This window comes from Oryctolagus cuniculus, chromosome 1, assembly GCF_051225735.1.
Source record: "Oryctolagus cuniculus isolate XC-2025 breed Fujian yellow rabbit chromosome 1, ASM5122573v1, whole genome shotgun sequence".
NCBI classification, from domain to species: domain Eukaryota; kingdom Metazoa; phylum Chordata; class Mammalia; order Lagomorpha; family Leporidae; genus Oryctolagus; species Oryctolagus cuniculus.
In genome coordinates, this window is record NC_142867.1 from 67,895,771 (window position 1) to 67,921,538 (window position 25,768).

The window sequence follows — 25,768 nt, forward strand, 5'->3', positions numbered from 1 at the left end:
GTGAGCCGCGGCGCCGGCGGTCATCTCTTCTTAATAAGTTGAGCTAGCCAGTCACTTCTGATCTTACCCAAGTGCTTTTTTCCTCAAATGAATTACACTTTTTAGGTGTAAAAAACATGCTCATTTCAGTAAACATTTATTAAAAATCTATAGTGACATGCACTAGAAAAAAAAACGATGACTAAAAGGCAGTTGCTATCCATGAGGAATTCATTCTGTTAGAGAAGTCAGATATGTTAGCAAAGAACTGGATCTAAAGATGATAACTAGAATAGAGAGATAAGAACTGTTATAGGGAAAGTGATAAAGCCTATTTCAGGAGTCAAGGAAAGCTTTATGAAGAAGACACTGGAGCTGGATTTTAACTGATTAGGAGTTTTCCAAACCCCTGGGCAAGAGTGTGATGAAGCATTTCTAGAGTATTCTGTGTCCGTAGACAAAGAGCCTTGGAAAACCCAGTAAACTATTTTTAAATTACTTACTATGTGCCAGATATTATACTGAGTACTTTTCTTTCATTGTCTCATTAAATCATCACCACCAGTAGAATTGGGAGAGATTTTATACAGGTAGAACATATGCAAGTGGGGAGCAGTGATGAGTCCAGTTAATCAAATGCCAGATTTTAAAGACCCTTTGTTATATGCCATGTTTAAAAAGTTGTAATTTTTATCCTCAGTGTAATGTGTAGCCATAACAAGTTTAAAGTAGAGAAAAACATTATCAGAGATTGTTTCAAGAAGATAACTCTGGTTGTGGAGGGTGAATTAGGGCCTAAAAGTTAGACCCAAGGACACTTGCGTTTGCTTTGTAAGATGTCAGACTCAGGGGCTGGTAAGCTAAGCCTCCACCTGCAGTGCTAGCTGTATATCCCATAGGGACACCAGTTCAAGTCCCAGTGCTTCACTTCCCATCCAGCTTCCTGCTAATGTGCTTGAAAAAGCAGCAGAAGATGGCCCAAGTATCTGGGCCCCTGCACCTACATGGGAGACCTGTATGAAGCTCCCAGCTTCTGGATTTGGCCTCTCCCAGCCCAGTCCATTGCAGCCATTTGGGGAATGAACCAGTGGATGGAAGATATCTGTGTCTCTCCTTCTCTCTCTGTATCTCCATATTTGAAATAATAAATAAATAAGTCTTTAAAGATATTAAACTCAGACTAAAGTAATAGGTCTGTAGGAATATAAAAATCTATCATAAATAATAATCTCTAGGACATGTGACCCACTGATGAGATAGTGCAGAAATAGAGTAAGGAAGGAGTTGTCTGGAATGACTGAGTCTTCAGTCAGGATACATAGTATGGACGAGCAGCTTTTGCAGGGAAGGTAATGAGTAGTGTTTTGTTGTAGGTTAGGGATAAACTCAATTAGCAATATGTTGAAGGGGCTGTCATTAGTAACATCTGAATCTTAACAGGTTGGGCCGAAGATATAGATTTGGGAGTTGTCAGAGTATTGGATAGTACTAGCAATGTAGGAATTGATAAACTGACACAAAAAACATAGACCATTAAGAAGAGTACAATAATACAACCCTTTGGAATACTGGCATTTGAGTACCAGACACTTTGGAAGAAACAGAGCCATCAAAAGAGACTGAGAACAAGTTAATAGGAGATGTGGAAAAGCTACAAGAGCCTGATGTCACAGAGTCAAAAATTTCTAGAAGTGAAAATTGTAACATTTCTCTGAGTGAAATGAAGATTGAGAGCTAATAGAAATTTTCAACTAAAATACCAGGTAACCTAAACAAGGATACTGTTAGCATTTAATTGAAGGAAGCAGAATTAAATAAGAGGTTGGAAGAACACATACATCCACATTGTTTTCTTAAATTTCTACATTCGTAGCCAGCGCCGCGGCTCACTAGGCTAATCCTCCGCCTAGCGGCGCCGGCACACCGGGTTCTAGTCCCGGTCGGGGCGCCGGATTCTGTCCCGGTTGCCCCTCTTCCAGGCCAGCTCTCTGCTGTGGCCAGGGAGTGCAGTGGAGGATGGCCCAGGTGCTTGGGCCCTGCACCCCATGGGAGACCAGGAAAAGCACCTGGCTCCTGGCTCCTGCCATCAGATCAGCGCGGTGTGCCGGCCGCAGCGCGCCGGCCGCGGCGGCCATTGGAGGGTGAACCAACGGCAAAGGAAGACCTTTCTCTCTGTCTCTCTCTCTCACTGTCCACTCTGTCAAAAAAAAAAAAAAAAAAATTTCTACATTCGTTTGTTTAAATTACGTATTGGTGAATAGTGAGAGAATCCCAGAACTTGAGAAAGGAAAAAAGTCATGTTACTGTATAAAAAGAGAGGATAAAGTCCACAGAGTGTCAGTGGCTTTCCTGGCCAACCAAGTTTACAAAGAAAGAATTGATAGCAGAATCAAGAACAGACACTTTCGTAAGTGAAGAGATGGTGTGTAGTTAGAAACAGGCTTTGGAGTCAGTCATATCTGAGTTTGGATTCAACAATATTATGAATAACTATGGTACCTTGGTCAAGTTATTGATCTCATTCAGCTTTAATTCTCTTTGTATGTAAAATGAAGATAGTTAATCATATACTTTTCACATTAGTGGTAAAAACTAGTTCCTAGGAAATAGTAAACATTCCATAATCATTTTCTTAAAAATAAATATTTAAGACACATGACCTTTTGCATTTGTTTTATTAGTAAAAATGATGATCTAATAGTACTAACAGTATAAAAAGAAATTCGTATTTTTGAAATGAGGAATTCAGATTAAAAGCATTCTTCCTACTGAGTTTAGAGTTGTAGATATATAATATCTTATGCTCATTATATTTTTAAAGGTCTCTGGGTGCCTAAAGGAAATAATCTGTACTCTGTATAGTGAAGAGTAGATACTTTCTCCAGAAAGAAAAACTTTTGTAGCCAAATTGCATTATTATGTAAAATTTTATGATATCACTACTTATTATATGAGGATATAGATATATTTAAGTCCAATCCTTACTATCAAAGAAATGATTGTCTTGTAGGGAAGAGAAACAAATAAATGACAAGTTTATTCCTGGACAATGATATTAGAAAGGAGGATGAATGGTTGATTCTACTAAATAGAGAAGAGATCAGAAAAGCTTCAAGAAGGAGGCATAGTTGGAAGTGACTCTCAAAAGATGAATATTTGCAAATGGGGAGGATTTCTGAACAAAGTAAAGAGCAACATATTTAAAGATACAGAAGCATGAAACACAAATTTAAAGAAGCGTAGTACTTCCTGGAGCCTAGGACAAGAAGGAAATAGGAACATAGCAGTGAGTCCTAGCAGGAAGGCAGGAGCTGTGGAAGGATTTGAACGTCAGGCTGAGAAATTTGAATTTGTCTTGTAAGTGATGATAGTCATTGCAGTCATGATTTATTGTGGTTGATTCCTCTATGCCATGCCATTTAAACATTGTAGGGGAATACATTCATGCTAAATCTTTTTTTTTTTTATCTTTGGCAGGCAGAGTGGACAGTGAGAGAGAGAGAGAGAGAGACAGAGAGAAAGGTCTTCCTTTTGCCATTGGTTCACCCTCCAATGGCCACTGCGGCCGGTGTGTTGCAGCCGGTGCGTTGCAGCCGGTGCATCGCGCTGATCCGAAGGCAGGAGCCAGGTGTTTCACCTGGTCTCCCATGGGGTGCAGGGCCCAAGCATTTTGGGCCATCCTCCACTGCACTCCCGGGCCACAGCAGAGAGCTGGCCTGGAAGAGGGGCAACCCGGACAGAATCTGGCACCCCGACCGGGACTAGAACCCGGTGTGCCGGCGCCGCAAGGCGGAGGATTAGCCTATTGAGCCGCGGCGCTGGCCATGCTAAATCTTAAACAACCATTGAACGTAATTACCCTCATGACATTGGAACCCGAGACTAGAGTTTGTGTAATTAGGACTACATGTGAGTTAGAAAATTCTGGAAGCAAAGCAAAAGAGAGCACAAGAAGTTGGTTCTAAATGTCTTCACTAATGAGCACCCAGTATGTACTACACCGTTACACATATTTTTGCTTATCATTCTTCACTATCATTATTCTCCATTATCTATGTATGAAAAAAGTATTTTGGTTAAATTTGTTGAAGATATGTAGTAACTGAATTAGTTGAAATTTAACTCTTGTTTCTGAGTCCATTTATTCTACAGTAGAATATATCTACTGCAGAAATTATCAGCATAACGTATCAGTAGTATTGATGTCTCCTTGTCCATTCTCGGTGCTGATGCAAAGACCGGGAGGCCAGAGTAATGCACAACAGATTTGGAACATTTCATTTATGGTGGCAGAGCTGGCACTTGAGCAGAGCTCCCTGCCCTCCTTTGGCATGTTACCCAATCTGATTGGTTTTACAGGGCTAGAGTCAGGCCTAAGTAGGCAGGGGAGGCAGCATCGGGTTGGAATTTGCAGTATAGTTGGAATAGATTTGTACCCCCTCTCCATAGTGCACTTCATTCACATATGTTTCTTCTAATATTTTGCAGGTTTACCTTAAAGTAAAAGAACCTATATTCCATCAGGTAACTTTTTTTAATTATCACAATTTGATTGCTCAACAATACATGTCTACTTGTGTTTTCCTGTTCTAAGAAATTATATGCAGACACAAATTTTGAGAAATGAAATGGTAGATGTACTAGGAAAGTTCGGTGTGTAAAATAAAGGTTGTGAATTCAAGTACCTACAGGAGCCGGGTATAGGTTACAGGAATATATCTGGGATAGCCAGTGTTCAAATTCAGCTGGTTGTTGGTATTCAGTAAAACAGGTACAGCGTTACTCTTACAGGCAGAAAGAACCAGGAAGCATTACACACTTGCACACCAAAAGGGTTTTTGTGACATTATGATCTAGAAAAGATGGACTGCACATTCCTTAAATATTTTCCCCCAACACATTTTAGTATTTTTGAAGGAGGAGGTTATTTACATTGAAGGAAGCAAACATGGGAAATTGCTATAGAAATTGATGACGACGGCCGGCGCGTGGCTCACTAGGCTAATCCTCTGCCTTGCGGTGCCGGCACACCGGGTTCTAGTCCCGGTCGAGGCGCCGGATTCTGTTCTGGTTGCCCCTCTTCCAGGCCAGCTCTCTGCTGTGGCCAGGGAGTGCAGTGGAGGATGGCCCGAGTACTTGGGCCCTGCACCCCATGGGAGACCAGGAGAAGCACCTGGCTCCTGGCTTCAGATCAGCTCGGTGCGCCGGCCGCAGCGCGCCAGCCGTGGCAGCCATTGGAGGGTGAACCAACGGCAAAAGGAAGACCTTTCTCTCTGTCTCTCTCTCTCACTGTCCACTCTGCCTGTCAAAAAATAAAATAAAATAAAAATAAAAATAAAATAAAAAAGAAATTGATGATGTAAGTGTGTTCCATAAAGAAACTGGAGTTAAAGTTGCAGACTTTAAATGAAAAAAAGCTGTTACTTAGGAGCAGATGTTTTGTGCACAGGCATCTCATATCAGAGTGCCTTGGTTCTTGTTCCAGCTCTACCCTATTCCAGCCTCTTGCTAATGTGCACCCTGGAAAGCAAGCAGGTGATAGCTCAAGTAGCTGGGTCCCTGCCACCCACATGGGAGACCTAAATGAAGTTCCTGGCTTCTGGCTTCAGCCTGATTCAGTCCCCATTGTTGTGGTCATTTGGGGAATCACACAGCAAATGGAAGATAGATCTGTCTATGTCTCTCTAGCTCTCTCTTACCCTCTCTCTCTCTGCATTTCAAATTAAAGAAACTTTTTTTTTAAAGAAAGCTGTTATTTATCCAATGCAACCATGTGCCTGGCACTATGCTCATTACTACACAAACTTCTGATCTCACCACCAGTCCTACAAATTAGAGATTATTATCTACATTTTAAGGCAATTTGCTCCAGGCAACACAGTTACCAAGGGGCAGAGCCAGGATTATTACCTAGATTGGTCTGACTCCTGTCATTATTCTTTTAACAAACTAGCCAACAAAAATAAATAAGCACTCTTCAGGAGTGTCAGAGGTCCTGTATTTTGAAAATATATATTTTTTCTTATATAAAAAAGTTCCCCTTTTTTTTTCTTTTATAAAAGATTTACCTTATTTGAAAGGCAGAGTGACACAGAGAGGGAGAGACATATAGAAAAAGAGATCTTCCATCCACTGGTTCACTCCCCAAATAGTTACAACAGCCTGGGCTGGGCCAGGTTAAAACCAGGAGCTTGGAACTCTATCCAGAACTCTCACATGGGATGCCAGTGTCGTGGGTGGTGGCTTAACCATCTTCGCCACACAGTGCTGGCTCTCCTGTTACCTTTATTTTTTTTTAAGATTTATTTATTTATTTGCAAGTCAGAGTTACACACAGAGAGGAGAGGCAGAGAGAGAGAGAGGTCTTCCATCTGCTGGTTCACTCCCCACATGGCAGCAACGGCTGGAGCTGCACCGATCTGAAGCCAGGAGCCAAGAGCTTCCTCCGGGTCTCCCATGCGGGTGCAGGGGCCAAAAGGTTTGGGCCGTCTTCTGCTTTCCCAGGCCATAGCAGAGAGCTGGATTGGAAGCGGAGCAGCCGGGACTTGAACCAGCGCCCATATGGGATGCTGGCGCTTCAGGCCAGGGCATTAACCCGCTGCGCCACAGCACCAGCCCCACCCTGTTACCTTTAAACTCAAGCTACGGAATAATCATTTAACTGAAATATGTTTTTCAAAATAAATTCCATAACTTCATTTCTGTGCCTTGGTTTTCTCCAGACTAGCAGAATGTAGATGTATTAAAGTAGATACTGCAGGAAGGGACATGATCACTTTATATTTGTTATAACTGGGATAATGCCATTATATACTCTTTCATTGAGAATGATTTTATTAATCCAGTGTGAAAAATGAAATAAGTTGATTTATATGAACACTCAGTTTTTATAATTTTTTGTTTGCCATTATAGAAAAGTAGCCACAAAAACTGAAAACTTGGATTAATGTTTATAATTTTATGATAATCAGTTTTCTATTTGTATTTCAGACCTATTTAGCAGTATGTTTATATAATAAATGAAAGACTGTTAATGTAACTGCCCTTGCTAGAATATCCATGTGTTTTCCAATTAATAAATATTTTCTTCTGTATGTATAGTGGTGATTTTTGCTGATAAAGAAGGGAAGCAGGTGGAACCCAGGCCTAATCCATGCCCACTGTGGCTATGTCATAAGCCTGGAGATTAAAAATCAAAGTAGAGAAATGCAGAAGTAAAGGGATTCCAGGGTGGAACAGATAAATAAACTGAAAGTAAAAGATTTCCGTTCATTCAACAGATATCTACTGTGTGCTTTCTCAATAGCAAATTGTGAAACAGAAGTTGGAGATAGGCATTAAAGACTTCAAGATCTAAGTGAGGGGCCAGCGCTGTGGTGTAGCAGTGCTGGCATCCCATATAGGCACCAGTTCAATTCCTGTCTGCTCCACTTCCGATTCAGCTCCCTGCTAACGTGCCAGGGAAAGAAGTAGAAAATGGCCTAAGTGCTTGGGGCCCTGTACCCATGTGGGAGACCTGGAAGAAGCTTCTGGCTCCTGGCTCCTGGCTTCAGTCTGGCCCAGTTCTGGCCATTGTGGCCATTTAGCAAGTGAACCAGTGGATGGAAGATCTCTCTCTCTCTCTCTGCCTCTCCCTGTCTCTGTAACACTACATTTCAAATAAAGTAAATAAATATTAAAAAAAAAAGATCTAAGTGAAGTAGACTGGATTTAAATCTAGTCTCCTTTCCTTACTAGTTATATACTCTGGACAAATTACTTAACCTCTCTAAATTTTGGTTTCTTCATTTTTCACCAAATACTTTTTAAGTGCTTTCAATTTTCCAGGTACTGTGGTAGTCACAGGAGAAAACCTTAGTGAATTAAATAACAAGATCCCTACTATCAAGGAGCCTATTGTTATACCTTGTCTTTAAAATTGATATAATAACCTCCCATAAAATCCTAGGATTATCTGAGAATTGAATGAGACAATGCATATAAAACCTTTGCCACATAGTAGGCACTCATAAATGATAATTCATATAAATATTTCAAGGCAGATGAGACATGACTTGGTCTCAAGGAGCTCACTGCTAATCAGGAGTAGAGACTTGTAAAAATAACTGCAATATAAAAGCAGTGCTAATTTAGACAAGGGCATAATCTGTCTGCTTAGATGACTCAGAGGAGCTTCATGAGAGTCTTGAAGGGTGAAAAGATGTCACCAGGTAGACAAGTTGAGAAAGGATCTTTCACCCAGAAAGAAATATGTTAAAGCACAGAAGTGTGAACTGGTAAGTCTTGCACATGAAACCGGAGTACAAGTTCCCCCAAAGGTATGTGGTAGCATGCTGAGGAATTATAAAACCATTGACTGCATGCGAACATGGCCTGTCTTCCTGCAACATTTATTTTATTCTAGCATATTGTAGGGGATTACATTTTTTAAAGTTAAAACAAATGTAGGAATGTTACAGAATAGACTATAAAGACCACATGAATTTTTAGGATAAAATAGGAAACTCCAAATGGTGGCTCCTCAAATACATTTTTACAATAAATCTTGGGACCATTGTTGTGCCTGCAATGCTGGCACCCTATGTGGGTGCTAGTTCGCATCTCGGCTGCTTCACTTCCGATCTAACTCCCTACTAATGGCCTGAGAAAAGCAGTGGTGGAAGATGGCACAAAGACTTTGACCCCTGCCACCCACATGGGAGACCCCAAGGAAGCTCCTGGCTCCTGGCTTCAGCCTGGCCCAGCCCTGCCATTGTAGACATCTGGAGAGTGAACTAGCAGATAGAAGATTCTCTCTCCATCTCTCCTTCTCTCTCTGTAATGCTGACTTTCAAATAAGTAAAAAAATAATTTTTTAAAATGAATAGATAAATCTTAGAAAAAAAGAAGGACTCATTGGAGAACTACCTACAGATTGAGGAAGGAAGTGAAAGGGAAAGTAAGGAGACAAGTTTGATTTCTGTTGCACTAATCCATTGAGAAAAGATGAAAAAATACTATAAAATGATACAGAGCAATAAGCTATAGTTATAACAAGTAAATTTATATGATATATGTTAAAATTTGATAAATAAGTGGCTATTAAAAAAATGTTGGAATAGGAGGAAGTCCTTCTGCTTGCCCCCTTCTTCACTCTCTTATTACATTGCCTTCTACTTGATGTTTCACCATAACAAGCATTCAAGACTTTTGCACTTGTTTCTACTGCCTAAAATACTGGTACCACCTGTCTGTATGATTTCTTCACTTCATTAAGGTCTCTGATCAAATGTTAACTTAGCACAGAGGCCTTCCCTGACAACTCTACCAAAAATTACAGCCCATCCTCTATTTTGTTATCCTGATTTAATTTTCTTCTTGGCATGTATCAGCCCCTGACACTGTATGTGTGTGTGTTTCAAATGTATTTTATTTTGTCTCCCATACAAACACAAGCTCCATGAAAGCAAGAAGCTATATCCCCACAGCCTAGAACAGTGCCTGGAAAAAGTTATTTTATGAAAGAATGGGATGTGTACCCATGGAAGAAGGTGGCTGAGGCAGGACAGAGAAAGAGCATTAGAAATGAAGAGCTAGTGTTGTGGTATAGCTGGTTAAGCTGCCTCCTGCAACACCAGCATCCCATATGGGCACCAGTTCAAGACCCGGCTGCTCCACTTCTGATCCAGCTCTCTGCTAATGCGTCTGGGAAAGCAGTGGAAGTTGGCCCCAGTGCTTAGGCCCCTACACCCATGCGGAAGACCCAGAAGAAACTCCAGGCTCCTGGCTTTCACCTCGCATAGCCCCAGCCATTGCAGCCACTTGGGAAGTGAAACAGCAGATGGAAGATGTTTCTCTCTCTCTCCCTTTCTCTCTCTCTCCATCCCCCTTTCCCTCTCCTTCTTCCTCTCCCCACTTCTCTCTGTAATTCTTTCAAATAAATCTTTTTAAAAAATTTTTTTTGTGAAACCAAACCATGAGGACAGTTTAGATCAAAGAACTTCATGTTATCATAGGGTTTTCAAAGGTTCATGTATTAGAAACATGGTCTTCAGTGTGGCAGTGTTGAGATGGTGGGACCTTTAAGAGGTGGAGCCTAGTGGAAGATAGGTCATTGGTGGCTCCTCATGAAGGGATCAGTGCTGTCTCATGGGAGTGGGTGAGGTCTTGTGAGACCGGGTTAGTCCCCCTCAGAATGGCTTATTATGGGCCTGACGGCTCCCCTGAATCCTGCTCATGCTCTCACCATGTGAAGCTATATACAATGAGGCCCTCACGAGAGCTGATCAGTGTCATGCTCGTGGACCTCCAGAACTGTGAGCTTTATAGATTACCCAGTTCAGGTATTTTGTTATAGCAACACAAAACAAAACAGAATAAGACAATAATTTTTTTAAAATTTATTTGAAAGGCAGGGAGAGACAGAGAGCTTCCATCTGCTGGCTCACTCCCTAAATGCCCAGTAACAGCCAGGATTGGAACAAGTCAACCAGGAAACTCAATTCGGGTCTCTCATGTGGGTGACAGGGACCCAACTCCTTGAGCTGTCACCTCTCAGAGTGCACATTAGTAGGAAGCTGGAATCAAGAGTGGAGCAAGAGCTCAATCCCAGCACTCCAATATGGGACGCGGACATCCTAAGAAGCGCCTTAACAACTGCACTAAACTTTCATTCCAGCAATTGATAGTTTATAAAATACGAGTAAAATGATACAATTACCACCCTTAATAATAGATGTTGCCAAGTAAAATATAATAGTAAAATAACCAGAAAGTCATTATTTTTCTGGTCTAGTCATTCTTTATTATGATTAATTTCTCTGGCAGGGTTTTGGGTGCTTCAAATTTATAGTAAGCTTAAAAAGCTCAAAATTATTCTAAATCTTTGTATATTATTTTGATTATACTTTAAATGTTTTAAATGAGCATATTTGCTCTATTTTTCAACTGTAATAATCTTTCATTTTAGTGTTCAGACATCTATTTCAGTCCTGATGTTTTGTAGCAGTTGCTACAACGTGGATAGGAAAGACAATTTTCATTCCTTTTTCTGAAATGAATTCCAAGTCTATAGTAGCTCAAAACTTGAAACTTATAATATTTTTAAAGAATTATTTATTTATTTACTTATTTGAAAGACAGAGTTACAAAGAGAGGTAGAGACAGAAAGAGAGGTCCTGCATCCACTGGTTCATTCCCTGGATGGCCACAATGGCCAGAACTGCGCTGATCCAAAGGCAGGAGCCCGGATCTTCTTCTGGGTCTCCCACGTGGGTGCAGTGGCCCAAGGATTTGGGCCATCTTCTGCTTTCCCAGGCCATAGCAGAGAGCTGGATTGGAAGAGGAGCAGCCTGGACTAGAACCGGTGCCTGTATGGGATGCCGGCGCTTCAGGCCAGGGCTTTAACCCGCTGAGCCACAGTGCTGGCCCTCACTATTGTACTTTATTGTAATATTTCTCACTGCTCTGGAAAGCTTTACTTGAATATGCCTTTGTCTCAAATGTTTAATCTAGAATATCCTATTGCTGATCTGTTAAGTAATTAGAATTGATACTCTGTAGGCATGGCTTTTTAAAAAACCCTCTTTATTCTTTTTTGGACGACATTCTTAAGAGAACTGCTTTTTCTGAGAATCTTCTATTTGTTCAAATTTCAAGTGTTGCTCTCAGTCTTTCATGTAACTCTTGATATTCTTATATGTAGAAACTAGGAAAAGTTGTTTTGAAATTTGTAAATGACAAGATTTAAAATAACTTTCAAGGCCTAAAAGTAATGGAAATGAAGGAAACACAATATTGTCTCACCTAAAGGAAAAATGGCTTCAGAGTTTGAAATCTTGATGTCAGGCCCTTGATGAATTTCTTGCTGTCTCTATTTCTTAATTTCCTCATCTGAAAATGTCCCAAACATATATTATTCACACATATAATATAAAAATAATTAATACAAGATAGTGCAAAGTACAAGCAATGAACAATAATATAATGTGATAATAAAAGTGCATATGGGCCGGCACCGCAGCTCAATAGGCTAATCCTCCGCCTTGCGGCGCCGGCACATCAGGTTCTAGTCCCGGTCGGGGCGCCGGATTCTGTCCCAGTTGCCCCTCTTCCAGGCCAGCTCTCTGCTGTGGCCCGGGAGTGCAGTGGAGGATGGCCCAAGTGCTTGTGCCCTGCACCCGCATGGGAGACCAGGAGAAGCACCTGGCTCCCGGCTTTGGATCAGCGCGGTGCGCCGGCCGCGGCGCACTGGCCGCAGCGGCCATTGGAGGGTGAACCAACGGTAAAAGGAAGACCTTTTCTCTCTCTCTCTCTCTCTCACTGTCCACTCTGCCTGTCAAAAAAAAAAAAAAAAAAAAAAAGAGTGCATATGAAGGTGTAAGGTGACTTGTAAGTCTCTGCCTATTGTATGTAAGGTGACTTATAAGTTTCTGCCTGTTATAACCATGGAAAGCTCCTGAAAGGAGGTATATGAGTTGGGTCCAGGGAGATAAGTAGTCAGATAAATTCATAAGGAAAAGGGGTCAGTGCTGTGGCATAGTAGGTTAGGTACCCACCTGTGGCACCAGCATCCCATGGGGCGCCGATTCGAGTCCTGGTTGCTCCACTTCCGATCCAGCTCTCTGCTATGGTCTGGGAAAGCAGTAGAAGAAGGCCCAAGTCCTAAGCCCCTGCCCCTTCGTAGGAGACCCGGAAGAAGCTCCTGGCTTCGGATCGGCCTAGCTACAGCCATTGTGGCCATATGGGGAATGAACCAGAGGATGGAAGACCTCTTTCTCTCTGTCTGTCTCTCTCTCTCTGTAACTATGCCTTTCAAGTAAATAAATAAATCTTGTAAAAAAAATTAGAAGGATAGGGTTAATACCTAAAGTGTTTGCTACAACCAGGATTATTTGTCTCAATAAACAGATTAGCTTCTCTGAGGAGGAAAATACTGATAGCAGTTTTCCTTTATTATATTAAATCTGAAGTGATCAAATGAGAACTAAATGCCATTTATTTAATTTGACCTTGCAAAGGGTAATGTCCAAATCACATAGCTGGAACATTCAATAGGAGCACCATTATATCTTAAGTGAGATAAAAAAGAAAAGCATCCATAAAAGTAATTAAAAGGGATGTTTAAGAAGTTAATCCTGTTTAATCAGATTATTGAACAAATCAGTAATTGAATATCTCAGATAAGATCTCATCCGATGTCTCAGGGAACACTATTGCTAAAATCTTGCCAAAACAGATGTCTCCTAAGGATTATTGCTTAAAAGAGTTTTTTCTTGACATGACATATCCGTGTATAAATATTTCTTCCTTCTCATTTGACCCTCAAGGTTTGCAAGAAGGAGCATATCATGTAAATTTGAAAAACAAGAATGTTAACAGATTTGTTTAGATTTTATTGTGTTTCATTTGTTCCATTTTATTTCAAATTAGGGAGTAAGGAAACTACTAACATAAGCATATTTGAAAAAGGGTGGAAAGTGGCATTTTTAGTACTATATCTGATATGAGCTAGATATTATATGTCTTCTTACAGTATATCTAGTCACATTGTTTATGTAGATTGACTTACTTGTTATTTTACTAAAATATCAACAAAGCTGCATAGTTTGTTATCTTCATTTTATAGGTGAGGTAACTGAGAGTCAGCATTGTTAAATAAATAGTTTGCTCAGTGTTTCCTAGTTTCTGGAAGAGCTTACTCTTTCTAATAAATAAAAAATAATTTTTAAAAGCCTGCACAGCAGATGACACATTCAAAAGAGTGAGAAGGCAACTAAAGAATGGGGAAAAGCATTTGAAAATCTTATCTGATAAGAGATTACCAAAATATATTGAAAGTAGAGTCTCAAAAAGCTGTTTGCATACCCACATTTCCTCAATACCATAATAGTCAAACAGTGAAAACAACCCCAATACCTACCAGTAGCTCAATGGATGAATCAAATGTACCTGTGTACACACAGAGTAGGATGTTATTCTGTCTTAAGGGAGGAAATCTTCTCCCATGCTACGACGTGGATGAAACTTAAGGACATTATGCTAAGTGAAATGAGCCAGTAGCCAAAGAGTAGATTCTGTGTGATTCTACTTACATGAGGTATCTAAAGCAGTCAAATTCATAAAGACACAAAATAGAATGGTGGTTACCAGGGTCTGGAGCAAAGATGAAAGGGGAGTTGAAGGCTCTTTCACAACATCGTGAGCATGCTTAAAACTACTGAACCATACACTGAAAAGATTGTACATTTTATTGTGTGTAGAAATTTAGTGGAATATGATAAATTTGTGCAAATAAGTTTTAAAATTTATTTTTTAAAGTAGATTCCTTAAAAAATGTATAACCTGTAGAAATGTAATAAGCAAGACAGCAATGGCAGCTGGTGGTGTTGACTCATGGACACAGCTCATCGTTCCCAAAGCATTTGAAATAGCTGAGACACTTCTGAATTCTGCATATGCTTCTAGACCATCCAAAGCAGCAGAATGAGAGGGCAGAGGATGAACGGAACTGTCAGAGGTCTTCATGATGTCTTTGACCACACAGCACATTTCAGTCATTTCAAACACAGACCATTGCCAGTGTCCGTAATTTGCTGTTCCAAAAGAAGCTTCGTAAGTTTGAGTTGGCCTGTTTGTCTAGAGATTGCAGAGTCCAATGTGCTGCTCCCAAGCCTGGAGGGGCAGTTTGAAAATGAGGAGCTGCAACAAATTCTTGATGATATCCAGACAAAGCACAGATTTCCATGTTAATCTCCTGATTTCTCTGCTGTTTGAGGGAGCCACATGCCCACTATGGGCTGCCTTGCCTAGAAATGTTATTGTATTTCCTCTGGAGAGCACAGCCCAGCTTGGTGTTGGTTTAGGTTGCTGTTTTGAAATGTGACTGCCAGGATGAGCACATAATCTTGGAGTGGCTTTCCATTGGCTCTGTGTCTTCCTGAGCAAGGAAAGAGTTGGGAGAGGTGAGGTGTAGACTGTTGACTGCGTTATGCTATGGTTTTGGGCTCTGATGTCATTACTTTTTATTACTGATGTTTCAAATTTTAATTCAAATGTGTTCATAATTTTTTAAAGATTTATTTATTTATTTGAAAGTCAGAGTTACAGAGAGAGAGAGAGAGAGAGAGAGAGGTCTTCCATCCGATGGTTCACTCCCCAATTGGCCACAATGTCTGGAGCTGCGCCGATCCAAAGCCAGGAGCCAGGAGCTTTCTTCCAGGTCTCCATGTAGGTGCAGGGGCCCAAGCACTTAGACCATCTTTACTGCTTTCCCAGGCCATAGCAGAGGGCTAGATCGGAAGTGGAGCAGCTGGGTCTCGAACCGGCACCCATATGGGATGCCGGCGCTTCAGGCTAGGGCATTAACTCGCTGCACCACAGCGCTGGCCTCTCATAGTTTTTAGAACTAGACTAGGACATAAAAAATGCATATGGGGAAAAAACAATCTTACCTAGATACAAAAGGAAGAATTAAGCCACACAGGCATTATCATCTGAAATTCTTAAAGAAAGTGTGAAAGTGTTAATGGCTGTGAGAGAGTGTTGGCATCTTTGTGCCTAACTCAGGAGATGGGGAGGAAGTGCCCCATGGGAAGCAGTTAGACCAGGGGTACTACGCTAAGTATTGTGGGACCCTTAGCCTTGAGGTACACAAATACTTATCCTTTTTTCTTGGGCTATTTTGCAGAGGGGATTTGGAATAAATGGTTCTGAAGCCCTCATTTTGTCACCCTCAGATTAAGATGTGTCCTTCACAGGCCAGACCTGAAAGTCTGAAGACTGTGAAGTCAACTACGGGCATCCAAGTCTAAATCTTTGGCTTAATCCTTAGCAACAGGTGCTCCGTGATGGGAGTGCTGAGGCGGGAGGAAGGGTGCCTCTCCAGAGCTGCTGCTGTGAAGTTATTCAGCCTCAGACTAGGTTGGGAAACACTGTAATAGAAAAGATTCTAGCATTGATTTTTCTGAAGAGAAATAAACCTGTTTTCTTCGTTAAAGTAAGAAATAGAAAACCTATAGGAATTTTCCTATAACCATTAAAAGTAATTGAATCAGTGATCAGAAAGCTTCCTTATAAATATGACTTCACTAGAATGTTCTGCCCTACATTAAATGGAGGAATAATCACAATCTTATACATATTCTCATGGAGAGTACAGAATGGGCAATATCAAGTTATTTGTGAGGCTAGCAAGACCTTAATATCAATAGGACAGCATGAAAGAGTTAAAACTACAGACAGGGCTGGCACCACGGCTCACTAGACTAATCCTCCGCCTTACGGCGCCGGCACACCAGGTTCTAGTCCTGGTCAGGGCGCCGGTTTCTGTCCTGGTTGCCCCTCTTCCAGGCTAGCTCTCTGCTGTGGTCCGGGAGTGCAGTGGAGGATGGCCCAAGTGCTTGTGCCCTGCACCCGCATGGGAGACCAGGAGAAGCACCTGGCTCCTGGCTTCAGATCAGCGTGGTGCGTCGGCCGCAGTGCGCTGGCTGCGGTGGCCATTGGAGGGTGAACCAACGGTAAAAGGAAGACCTTTCTCTCTGTCTATCTCTCTCACTGTCCACTCTGCCTGTCAAACAACAACAACAACAACAACAACAAAACTGCAGGCAGAAATCCTGAGCAAAACATTTGCAATCTAAGTCTACCATATAAAAAGTAAAATAAAATATCATGACTACACTGAATGTATCCCAGAATATAAAGTTGATTAGACTATTAACCAATGTTGGGATCTTCTTAAAAAATTATAGGACAAAAATTATGTAATTATCTCAAGAAACACAGAAAAGTATGTGCTAAAGAATATCAACTCATGACTTGAAGCAATATCTTAGCAAACTAAAAATAGGAGACTAATTTACCTGATAAACATTATTTCAAAATATAAAAATCTTATATTAAACATATTTAATGGTGAGTGATTTGTAGCTTTTCATTTGAGATTAGGCATGAAATGATAATCTGTTATTACTAGTTCTTCTGAAGGTGCTGGTCAGGTAAGAAAAAGGTAAGGTAAGAAAAAGAAATAAAAATTATTGAAAAGTTCATCCTCAATATTCATAAACTAAATATTCACAAATGTTTGCATAGAAAATTTAAAGGATATACAGATAAGTTATTAGAGTTAGAAGTTTTTTAAGATGCAGAATTTACAAACAATATACAAACAGAAAATAACATTTTAAAAAATATCACTTACAATAATCCTCCAAAGTTATAAAGTACCTAAGAATAAATCCAACATGAATGTGTAAGTCCTGTATATGGAAGAAATTATAAAACATATTTAGAGGCCTTAAAGAGTCCCTAAATAAATGGATAGCCATTCCATTATTATGATACACAGTCAACAGTAACTAGTTATCTTAAAATTAAGAAGCCACCATTGAGAGTGAGAATATATGTTACAGAGTAAAATAAGACATTCACAAAATATGTAATCAAGCAAACGCTAATAGATATAAAAATTTCCTATAAACCAATAAAAAGAAAGTAGAAGATCCAATAGAAAATGTGCAAGAAATTTTAAAGAGACTCTTCACAGGAGTATATCCAAATAGCAAATAAACATATGAAAAAGTACTCAATCTCATTTAGTTACCAAAGTTATGCAGGTGATGACTTGATGACTCAAGCACTTGGATCCCCACTATCCATATGGGAGACCTATATTGAGTTCCTGGCTCCTGGCTTCAGCCTGGCCCAGCCCCAAATATTATAGTCATTTGGGGAGTGAACCAGCAAATAGAAGATTACTGTCTGTCTGTATCTCTATCTCTGTATTTCTCTGTGTGTGAGTGTGTGTCTGTCTGTTTTTCTCCCTGCCTCTCAAATAAATAAGTATTTTTTAAAAGAAATGAAAAATTTAAACATAATGAGCTAGCACTACATACCAGCAAAACAACTTTATAGTACATTACTGGCTGGTAAGCATGTGAGTAACCCTCCTGTACTGCTGGCGAGGATATAAGTTGCTGTAACCACTTTGGAAAACAGTTTGTATTTACTACTATAGTTGAACTTAAGCATCCTTGATAATGTAGCAGTTTGGCTCCTTGGCAAATAACCAATAAAAATCCCTGCATGTGTATACCAAAAATGCATATTAAAAAGTTTGTAGCAGAATTGTCATAACTAGTTTAGAATTAGACCTCAATGTCCATTAGTAGTAGAAAGGATATATAAAATATGTACAAATAATCAAATACCTCAGTGAAAACTAATATACCATAGCTCACATAACAAATTGAATGGGACTAACAAATATAATATTAGGTAAAAGAAGATTGACACAGATAAAAATATACTGTATGTTTCCATTTATAGTGAAGTTGAAAAACTAAACTAGATTCTAATATTAGAGGACAGAATAGTGAGTAAACCTTGGGCAAGAGGTGTAGGGCTTGAGATGTGTTAAGTGTACTTATGCTATGACTCAAAGTTCCATTTTTTGACCTACCAGTCAAAAATTGCCACAATATTTGTTGTTTAAAAAAGATTTATTATTTATTTGAAAGAGAGAGGGAAAGACAGAGAGAGAGAGAGCACGCGCACTTCTATCACTAGTTCACTCCCCAGATGACTGTAATGGCCAGGGCTGGGCTAGGACAAAGCCAGGAGCCAGGAGATTCATCTGAATCTCCCACATAGGTGGCAGGGGACCAAGTATATGGGCCATTAACCATTGCTTTCCCAGGCCATTAGCAGGAAGCTGGATGAGAAGTGGAGCAGCGAGACACAACCCAGAGCCCATATGGGATGCCAGCATTGCAAGCAGCAGCTTAACACTGTACACCACAACACTGGCCCCAAAACATTTGTTTTACTATAATCATTAAACTGTGTATGTTCTGAGTACTTTTCTATGTATGTGTACCGTTTTTCAATTTTTAAAAGATTTTTAAAATTATAAAAAAAGAAAATATCAGACAACTGAATAGAAAAGTTTTTTTAAACATGTAATCCATACTAGAGGACAACAAAGGACCAATAAACAAAATATAATGTTTGGCATGTAATCAGGGAAATACATATACAATCTACATAGATAGTCAAAATATTAGAAATTTGACTGTTTCATGTATTTTTCTTATTGAGCAGAAGAGACACTCATACACATTGATTAGATTATAAACTGGTATAACTGCTTTAGAAAATAGTTTGTTGTTTTAGTCATTTTGATAATACAAGTATACACACGCAGACACACACACACACACATCCTCACCCAGCAATTACATACCTAAGAACATACTCTGGAGAAACTTGTGTATTTGTACTACAGTGTGAATAAAAATACCCATAGTGGTGAAAACTGGAAACATGTTTGTCAACAAAAGAATGGAATGGAATGGAATTCTCATCCAACTAACTAGTATGTAGCATCAAAAATTAATAAGCCATGGCTATCTACAATAATATAATAGAATCATAAAAAGACAAAAATTCAAATACATAGAATATTCTATTATAATTTAAAAAATTTAATTAAAATTCTGTTAGAATTCAGACACAAACAATTTTTTAGGACTGCATGTTTAGGTAACCAGTTTAAGTCAGTAAATATAAAAAAAAGTTTATTATAAAAGTCAGGAAAGTGGTTTTCTCTAAGAAGGGAGATGATTTAACTGACAAGAGACGCTCAGAGCATCTCCGGACTATAAACAGATCCTTTTCTTCACCTGAGTGGTGCTTTTGCAATTATTGACTTTGTAAATATTTGTAAAAGTATGTTTTGCATCTTGTGAAAATTTTTTGTATTTAATATTTTACACTAGGGCAAATTAAATGCTCCCACTAGGTTCACTTTTCCATGTAGTAATAGCCATCTATCCTCAATGAAGAAGAGAAGGCTAGGAAAATATGGGAAGATAGAGAGCACAGGAGGATAGGCTGACCAGTGTCAGGAAGTGGGCATCTCTTTTTTTGGAGACTGAGGATGGGAGAAAGAACACAAGGGAAAAATGCATATGAATACAGACATTTAGGAGAGGAGTCAAAATAGTTAGATATATGTTCTTGTAAAATGGGAACCACAATTATTTGCTGAAAGCAAAGCTCAAGAGGAGGGTAGGAACTAGTGGGGCAAAATTATAAAATTTGTTCAGGTTTTGGCAAATATTTAAAATTTCATGTAACCAGTCAGAATCTTGAAATTGAAATTGTACTTCTGATAATTGTTCATTATGAACAGACCTTTAATTTTCCCTCAGACACTAAAATGACTCAATTACATAATTAAACATTTTCAAAAATTCTGTTACTTAAAATGTAGAGATAATAAATGTTTACATTGAATATGGAGGGCTGTTTTGGTAGGCAAAATATACTTACTTTGGCAAAGAATGATTGTGCTAACTTGTTTTTTTTTCCTATTCAGGTCATGTATGGAATGTTGGTTTTCACATTAGTCCTGCGATCAATTTATATTGTTACGTGGTAAGTAGTTTGGATCGTCAATACTATAATTAAAGCATATTCAGTCTTCTAACAGTAAACCTATACCCTAAGTTGAAGAACACACACAACTTTACTCCAGCAGAGATATTGATAGAAAACTATAATCCAACACTCATTTTGGTAAATAAGGGATCAGGCAAGTTAATATCATGTGAGAGTTCCAAAACTAAAGAAATGTGAAAAAAACTGTACACAATGGCCTCTTTTTAAATATTCATAATGTTTGTAATATAATAAAGACCTTGAAAAATGCTACAGTAAAAAAAAACTTTTTATCTTTCTCAAACCTACCTGACTAGAGAACGCCTTTTATATAAAACCTCTAAAGGAAAGCTATTAGCATCACAAAGAATTCGGATTCTAGGAAAGATTATTTGGAAAATGGGCATAATTTGTAAGAGTTAAAGAGCATTAAAAACTAATGCTTGTGAGAAGATATATCTTAAATATGACCTTGCCATACAGCAAGTGCTCAATTAATATATAGAATGATATATAGGTTTGTTTTTTAATCTTTTAATTAGGTTTCTAACTTTGTAGAAATGTATACATTTGTAAAAAATAGTAGAGGGAGATCCTCTGTACCCTTTACCAATTTTCTCCAGTGGTAACATCTTGGAAAATTATACTATATTACACAGCCAGGATTTGATAATGACACAGTGAAGATTCAAAACACTTCCATCACAAGAATCCCTGTGTTCCTTTACAGCCACACCTAATTCCATCCCACCTCTACCTCACCCCACATTCCCTGTCTTTAATCCCTGGTAGTCACTAATCCATTTCTATAGTTTTGTTGATTCAAGAATGTTGTTTAAATGGAACCATATACTACATAATCTTTGGGATTGGCTTTTTTTTTAATTCAACATAATTTGCTGGAGATTACCCAAAGTTGTCGGATGTTTCTATTGTTCATTCCTTTAAGCTGCTGAGTAATATTATCTGATATAGATTACCACGGTTTAGTCATTTGTCTGTTGAGTAATAACCTGGGTTGTTTCCAGTTTTTGCTATGTGAATAAATCCAAGAGCTGGATCTGAAGTGGAGCAGCTGGGACAGGAACTGGCACCCATATGAGATGTCAACATTCAAATTGGAGGCTTAACCCACTGCACCACAGCACCAGCCCCTAGTTTTCCACAAAAACACTAAACATTTTCCACAGTGCCTCTACCATTTTTACATTCCCACTACAAATGTGTTAGTGATCTAGTTTCTCTGCTTCCTTAACAGTATTTGATGGTATTTATTTATTTTAGCCATTCTTATAGGTATGTATTGATATATTACACTTTTAATTTGTATTTCCTTAGTGGCTGATGGTGTTGAACATACTTTCATGTGCTTTTTGTCATTTGTGTATCATCTTTGGTGAAATGTCTGTTTATGTCTTTGCCCATTTTCTCTTGTTTTAAAACAATTTTTAAAAAGAAAGAACAACAGACAGTGTATTAGACAGCTTTTCATTGCTGCAACAAAATACCTGAGGCAACCTACTTTATAAAGAAGGGGCTTTCTTTTTAGCTCATGATTCTGAAGGTTCAAAATCTGAAGAGGGTCCTACTGTTTGTGCAGTTTCTCTCCCTCTCCTTATAAACCCTCCAGGATTCAGTCATGGAGGCCCCACTGTAATGACCATTCAGTTTCCCAAAGCTCCACCTCTAAACACCATAGTCAAGTTAGCTTCACACCCTCTTAATAGCATTGACATAAGACTGGGTATTAAACTCCTGCATGAGTCTGGAAAGAAATCATATTCAAACCATAGCAGATAATAAGGAGAGTTTCTGTTGCTTCTACAGTTGAATTTTGAGACTCTGATTTGTCAGATATGTGATTTGCAAATGTTTTCTCCCAATCTGTACCTATTTTTTCATCCTCCTTTCAGGGTTGTTTAATGACCAAACACTTAAATTTCATTAGATCTAATTGATGAATTTTCCTTTTATGGATTGTACTTTTGGTGTCAAGCCTAAGAACTCTCTTCCAGCCTTCACTCCCAAAGATTTCCTCCAATTTTCCTAAAAGAGTGTGTAGTTTTACATTTTCAATTTAAGTCCACGATTTATTTTAAGTTAATTTTGTATAAGGTATGACACTTAGGGGCTGGCATTATGGTGCAGCAGGTTGAGCTGCTGCAACTTGTGATGCCAGAATCCCATGTGAGCACCAGTTTGGGTCCTGGCTGCTACACTTCTGATTCAGTTCCCTGCTTGTGTGCCTGGGAGGAGTAGCAGAGGGTGATCCAAGTACTTGGACCCTTGCCACCAACGTGGGATACCTAGGTGGAGTTCCAGTGTGTATTTTTCAACTGTTGGATGAAATATTATATAGACATCTGTTAGATCTGTTTAATTTATAATATAGATTAACTCCGGTGTTTCTTTGTTAGTTTGCTCTCTGGATGACCTGTAATCTTGTTTAAAGTAGGATCCTGAAGTCCCCAACTATTGGTGTCTATCTCCCTTTAGATCCAATAATATTTACTTTATATTATTGGATACACTGGTGGTAGGTACATATATATATATATATATATATATATATATATATATATATTTTAGATTTATTTATTTAGTTGAAAGAGCTACAGAAAAAGAGAGGAAGAGAGAAGAGAGAGCTTCTGTTGTTGGTTCACTCTCCAGACAGCTGCAACAGCCAGGACTGAGCTGTGCTATAGCCAGGAGCTTCATCCAGGTCTATGGATAGTAGGGCCCCAAGCACTTGGGCCATCTTTGCTGCTTTTCTCAAGCCATTAGCATGCAGCTGGATCAGAAGTAGAGCAGCTGGAACACAAACTGGTGCCTCTGTTGGAGCTGGCATCACAGGCAATGGGTTCAACCCCATATGCCGTGATGCCAGTCCCCAAAATTTGTTTTAAGTAAACACAGTGCTATATCCTCCAAGCCAGCACTCAAGCTATAATTCACAAAGAACTGCACTCTAGATAGATGAAGTATTCTCTAAGAAAAAATATCATTTTCTAGCCGGCGCCACGGCTCAATAGGCTAATCCTCCACCTTGTGGTGCCAGCACACCGGGTTCTAGTCCCATTCGGGGCACTGGATTCTGTCCCGGTTGCCCCTCTTCCAGGCCAGCTCTCTGCTATGGCCTGGGAGTGCAGTGGAGGATGGCCCAGGTGCTTGGGCCCTGCACCCCATGGGAGACCAGGAGAAGCACCTGGCTCCTGGCTTCGGATCAGTGTGATGGCGCCGGCCAAATATCATTTTCATCCTCATTATTTTTCTTATCCCTGGACACTATTAAGAGGAAGTTGCATGCAGATCTGCATTTCTATGGCTGAGGTCATGGCTATCAGGGAGGTTGCCTTTCTAGTCAAATCATATATACCCAGTTACATTCCCAACACCACAACTATTTTTAGTGATGAAGGTATTTTTGCTTTTAAATCTGTTCTAGAGTTACAAAATTTGTGTTATGTTCTATGTATCCTCAGGCCAAGAGGTTGGGCATCCTCTTCATTCCTACCACTCCCAAACTATTTATCCTCTTTCCTTCAAAATTTGAACTTCTTATTTTTTTTTGTTTGTTTGTTTCCCCAAAAACCTTTTATTTAAGGAATATAAACTTCATACATTTCATAATTACAACTTCAGGAACATGGTGATACTTCTCATTGTACCCTCCTTCCCACCCACTCTCTCAGCCCTCTTCCTCCTCCCTTTCCTATTCCCACTTTTATTTTTTACTAAGATCTTTTATAACTTTATACACATAGTTAACTTTCTACACATAGTTTCTTCAACTTTATACACTGTTCCTCAACAGTGGAGACAAGGACTGTGCAAAGTCATTGCTTCTCAAAGCATCAATTTCACTCTAGTAGGTTGTCTTTTAGATGCTCTATTAGTTATCATAGGTCAGGGAGAACATATGGTATTTGTCCTTTTGGGACTGGCTTATTTCACTAAGAATGATGTTTTGCAGTTTCATCCATTTTGTTGCAAATGACCAGATTTCATTGTGTTTTTATTTATTTATTTATTTTTGTCTTTTACCACTGTGTAGTATTCCATAGTATACATAGCCCATAATTTCTTTATCCAGTCTTCAGGTGATGGGCATTTGGGTTGATTCCATGTCTGAGCTATTGTGAATTGAGCTGCAGTAAACATGGGGGTGCAGATAACTCTTTCATATGCTGATTTCATTTCCTTGGGTAAATTTCCAGGAGTGGGATGGCTGGGTCATATGGTAAGTCTAGATTCTGATTCCTGAGGTATCTCCATACTGTCTTTTTTTTTTTTTTTTTTTTTTTTTTTTTTTTTTTTTTTTGGACAGGCAGAGTGGACAGTGAGAGAGAGAGACAGAGAGAAAGGTCTTCCTTTTGCCATTGGTTCACCCTCCAATGGCCGCCGCAACTGGCGTGTTGCGGCCAGCACATCGCCCTGATCCGAAGCCAGGAGCCAGGTGCTTCTCCTGGTCTCCCATGGGGTGCAGGGCCCAAGCACTTGGGCCATCCTCCACTGCACTCTCGGGCCATAACAGAGAGCTGGCCTGGAAGAGGGGCAACCAGGACAGAATCTGGCACCCCGACCAGGACTAGAACCCAGGGTGCTGGTGCCACAGGCAGAGGATTAGCCTATTGAGCTGCGGTACCAGCTGGGAAAAATTTTCTTTCATGTCAGGTATGGATTTCCTTAGTTCATGGATTTGTTCCTGATTACTTCTAAGTAATCCTTTGATCAATTTTTGAATTCCATTTCTGGCATTTCTTTGATCTCTTCATCTTCACATTCTAGTATTCAAGCATTGTATTATTTTGCAGATGTCATATTGTCTTCCTTATTCTTCTTTCTTTTTTTTTTAATAGGCAGATTTAGACAGTGAGAGAGAGACAGAGAGAAAGGTCTTCTTTTCCATTGGTTCACCCCTCAAATGGCCATTACGGCTGGTGTGTTGTGGCTGGCGCGCTGTGCCGATCCAAAACCAGGAGTCAGGTGCTTCCTCCTGGTCTCCCATACGGGTGCAGGACCCAAGGACTTGGGTCATCCTCCACTGCCCTCCCGGGCCACAACAGAGAGCTGGACTGGAAGAGGAGCAACCAGGACAGAATCCGGCACCCCAACTGGGACGAGAACCCAGGGTGCTGGTGCTGCAGGCGGAGGATTAGCCAAGTAAGCCGTGGTGCCGGCCTCCTGTTTCTTGAATCGCTGCATTTATTCAGCATTTGTGGAGATACTTGTTGGCTTCTTTTTTTTTTTTTTTTTTTCCTTTGATGGCTTTTATATTTGGACTATTTCTCTGTGGCTTAGTGGAGTGTCCATTTTTTCAGTGAATACCCAGCGGTGTGTGGATGTGACCAGGGAGCTCTTTTCAGTG

At 39.6% G+C, this 25,768-nt stretch overlaps 1 protein-coding gene across 3 annotated transcripts in view; it reads left to right on the top strand.

Moving 5' to 3' along the window:
• The window catches only part of ACER3 (alkaline ceramidase 3), a 162,737-nt gene that overhangs the window by 96,034 nt on the left and 40,935 nt on the right, over window positions 1-25,768 (top strand). For all 3 annotated transcript variants that reach the window (XR_016232982.1, XM_008263685.5, XM_089331400.1), the window contains 2 exons: window positions 4,468-4,503; window positions 20,339-20,397. Coding sequence is in view for 2 of the 3 variants with exons in the window: in XM_008263685.5 (XP_008261907.1) it covers window positions 4,468-4,503; window positions 20,339-20,397 (95 nt within the window). In the remaining variant the exon portion in view is untranslated. The remainder of the gene's footprint in view (window positions 1-4,467; window positions 4,504-20,338; window positions 20,398-25,768) is intronic.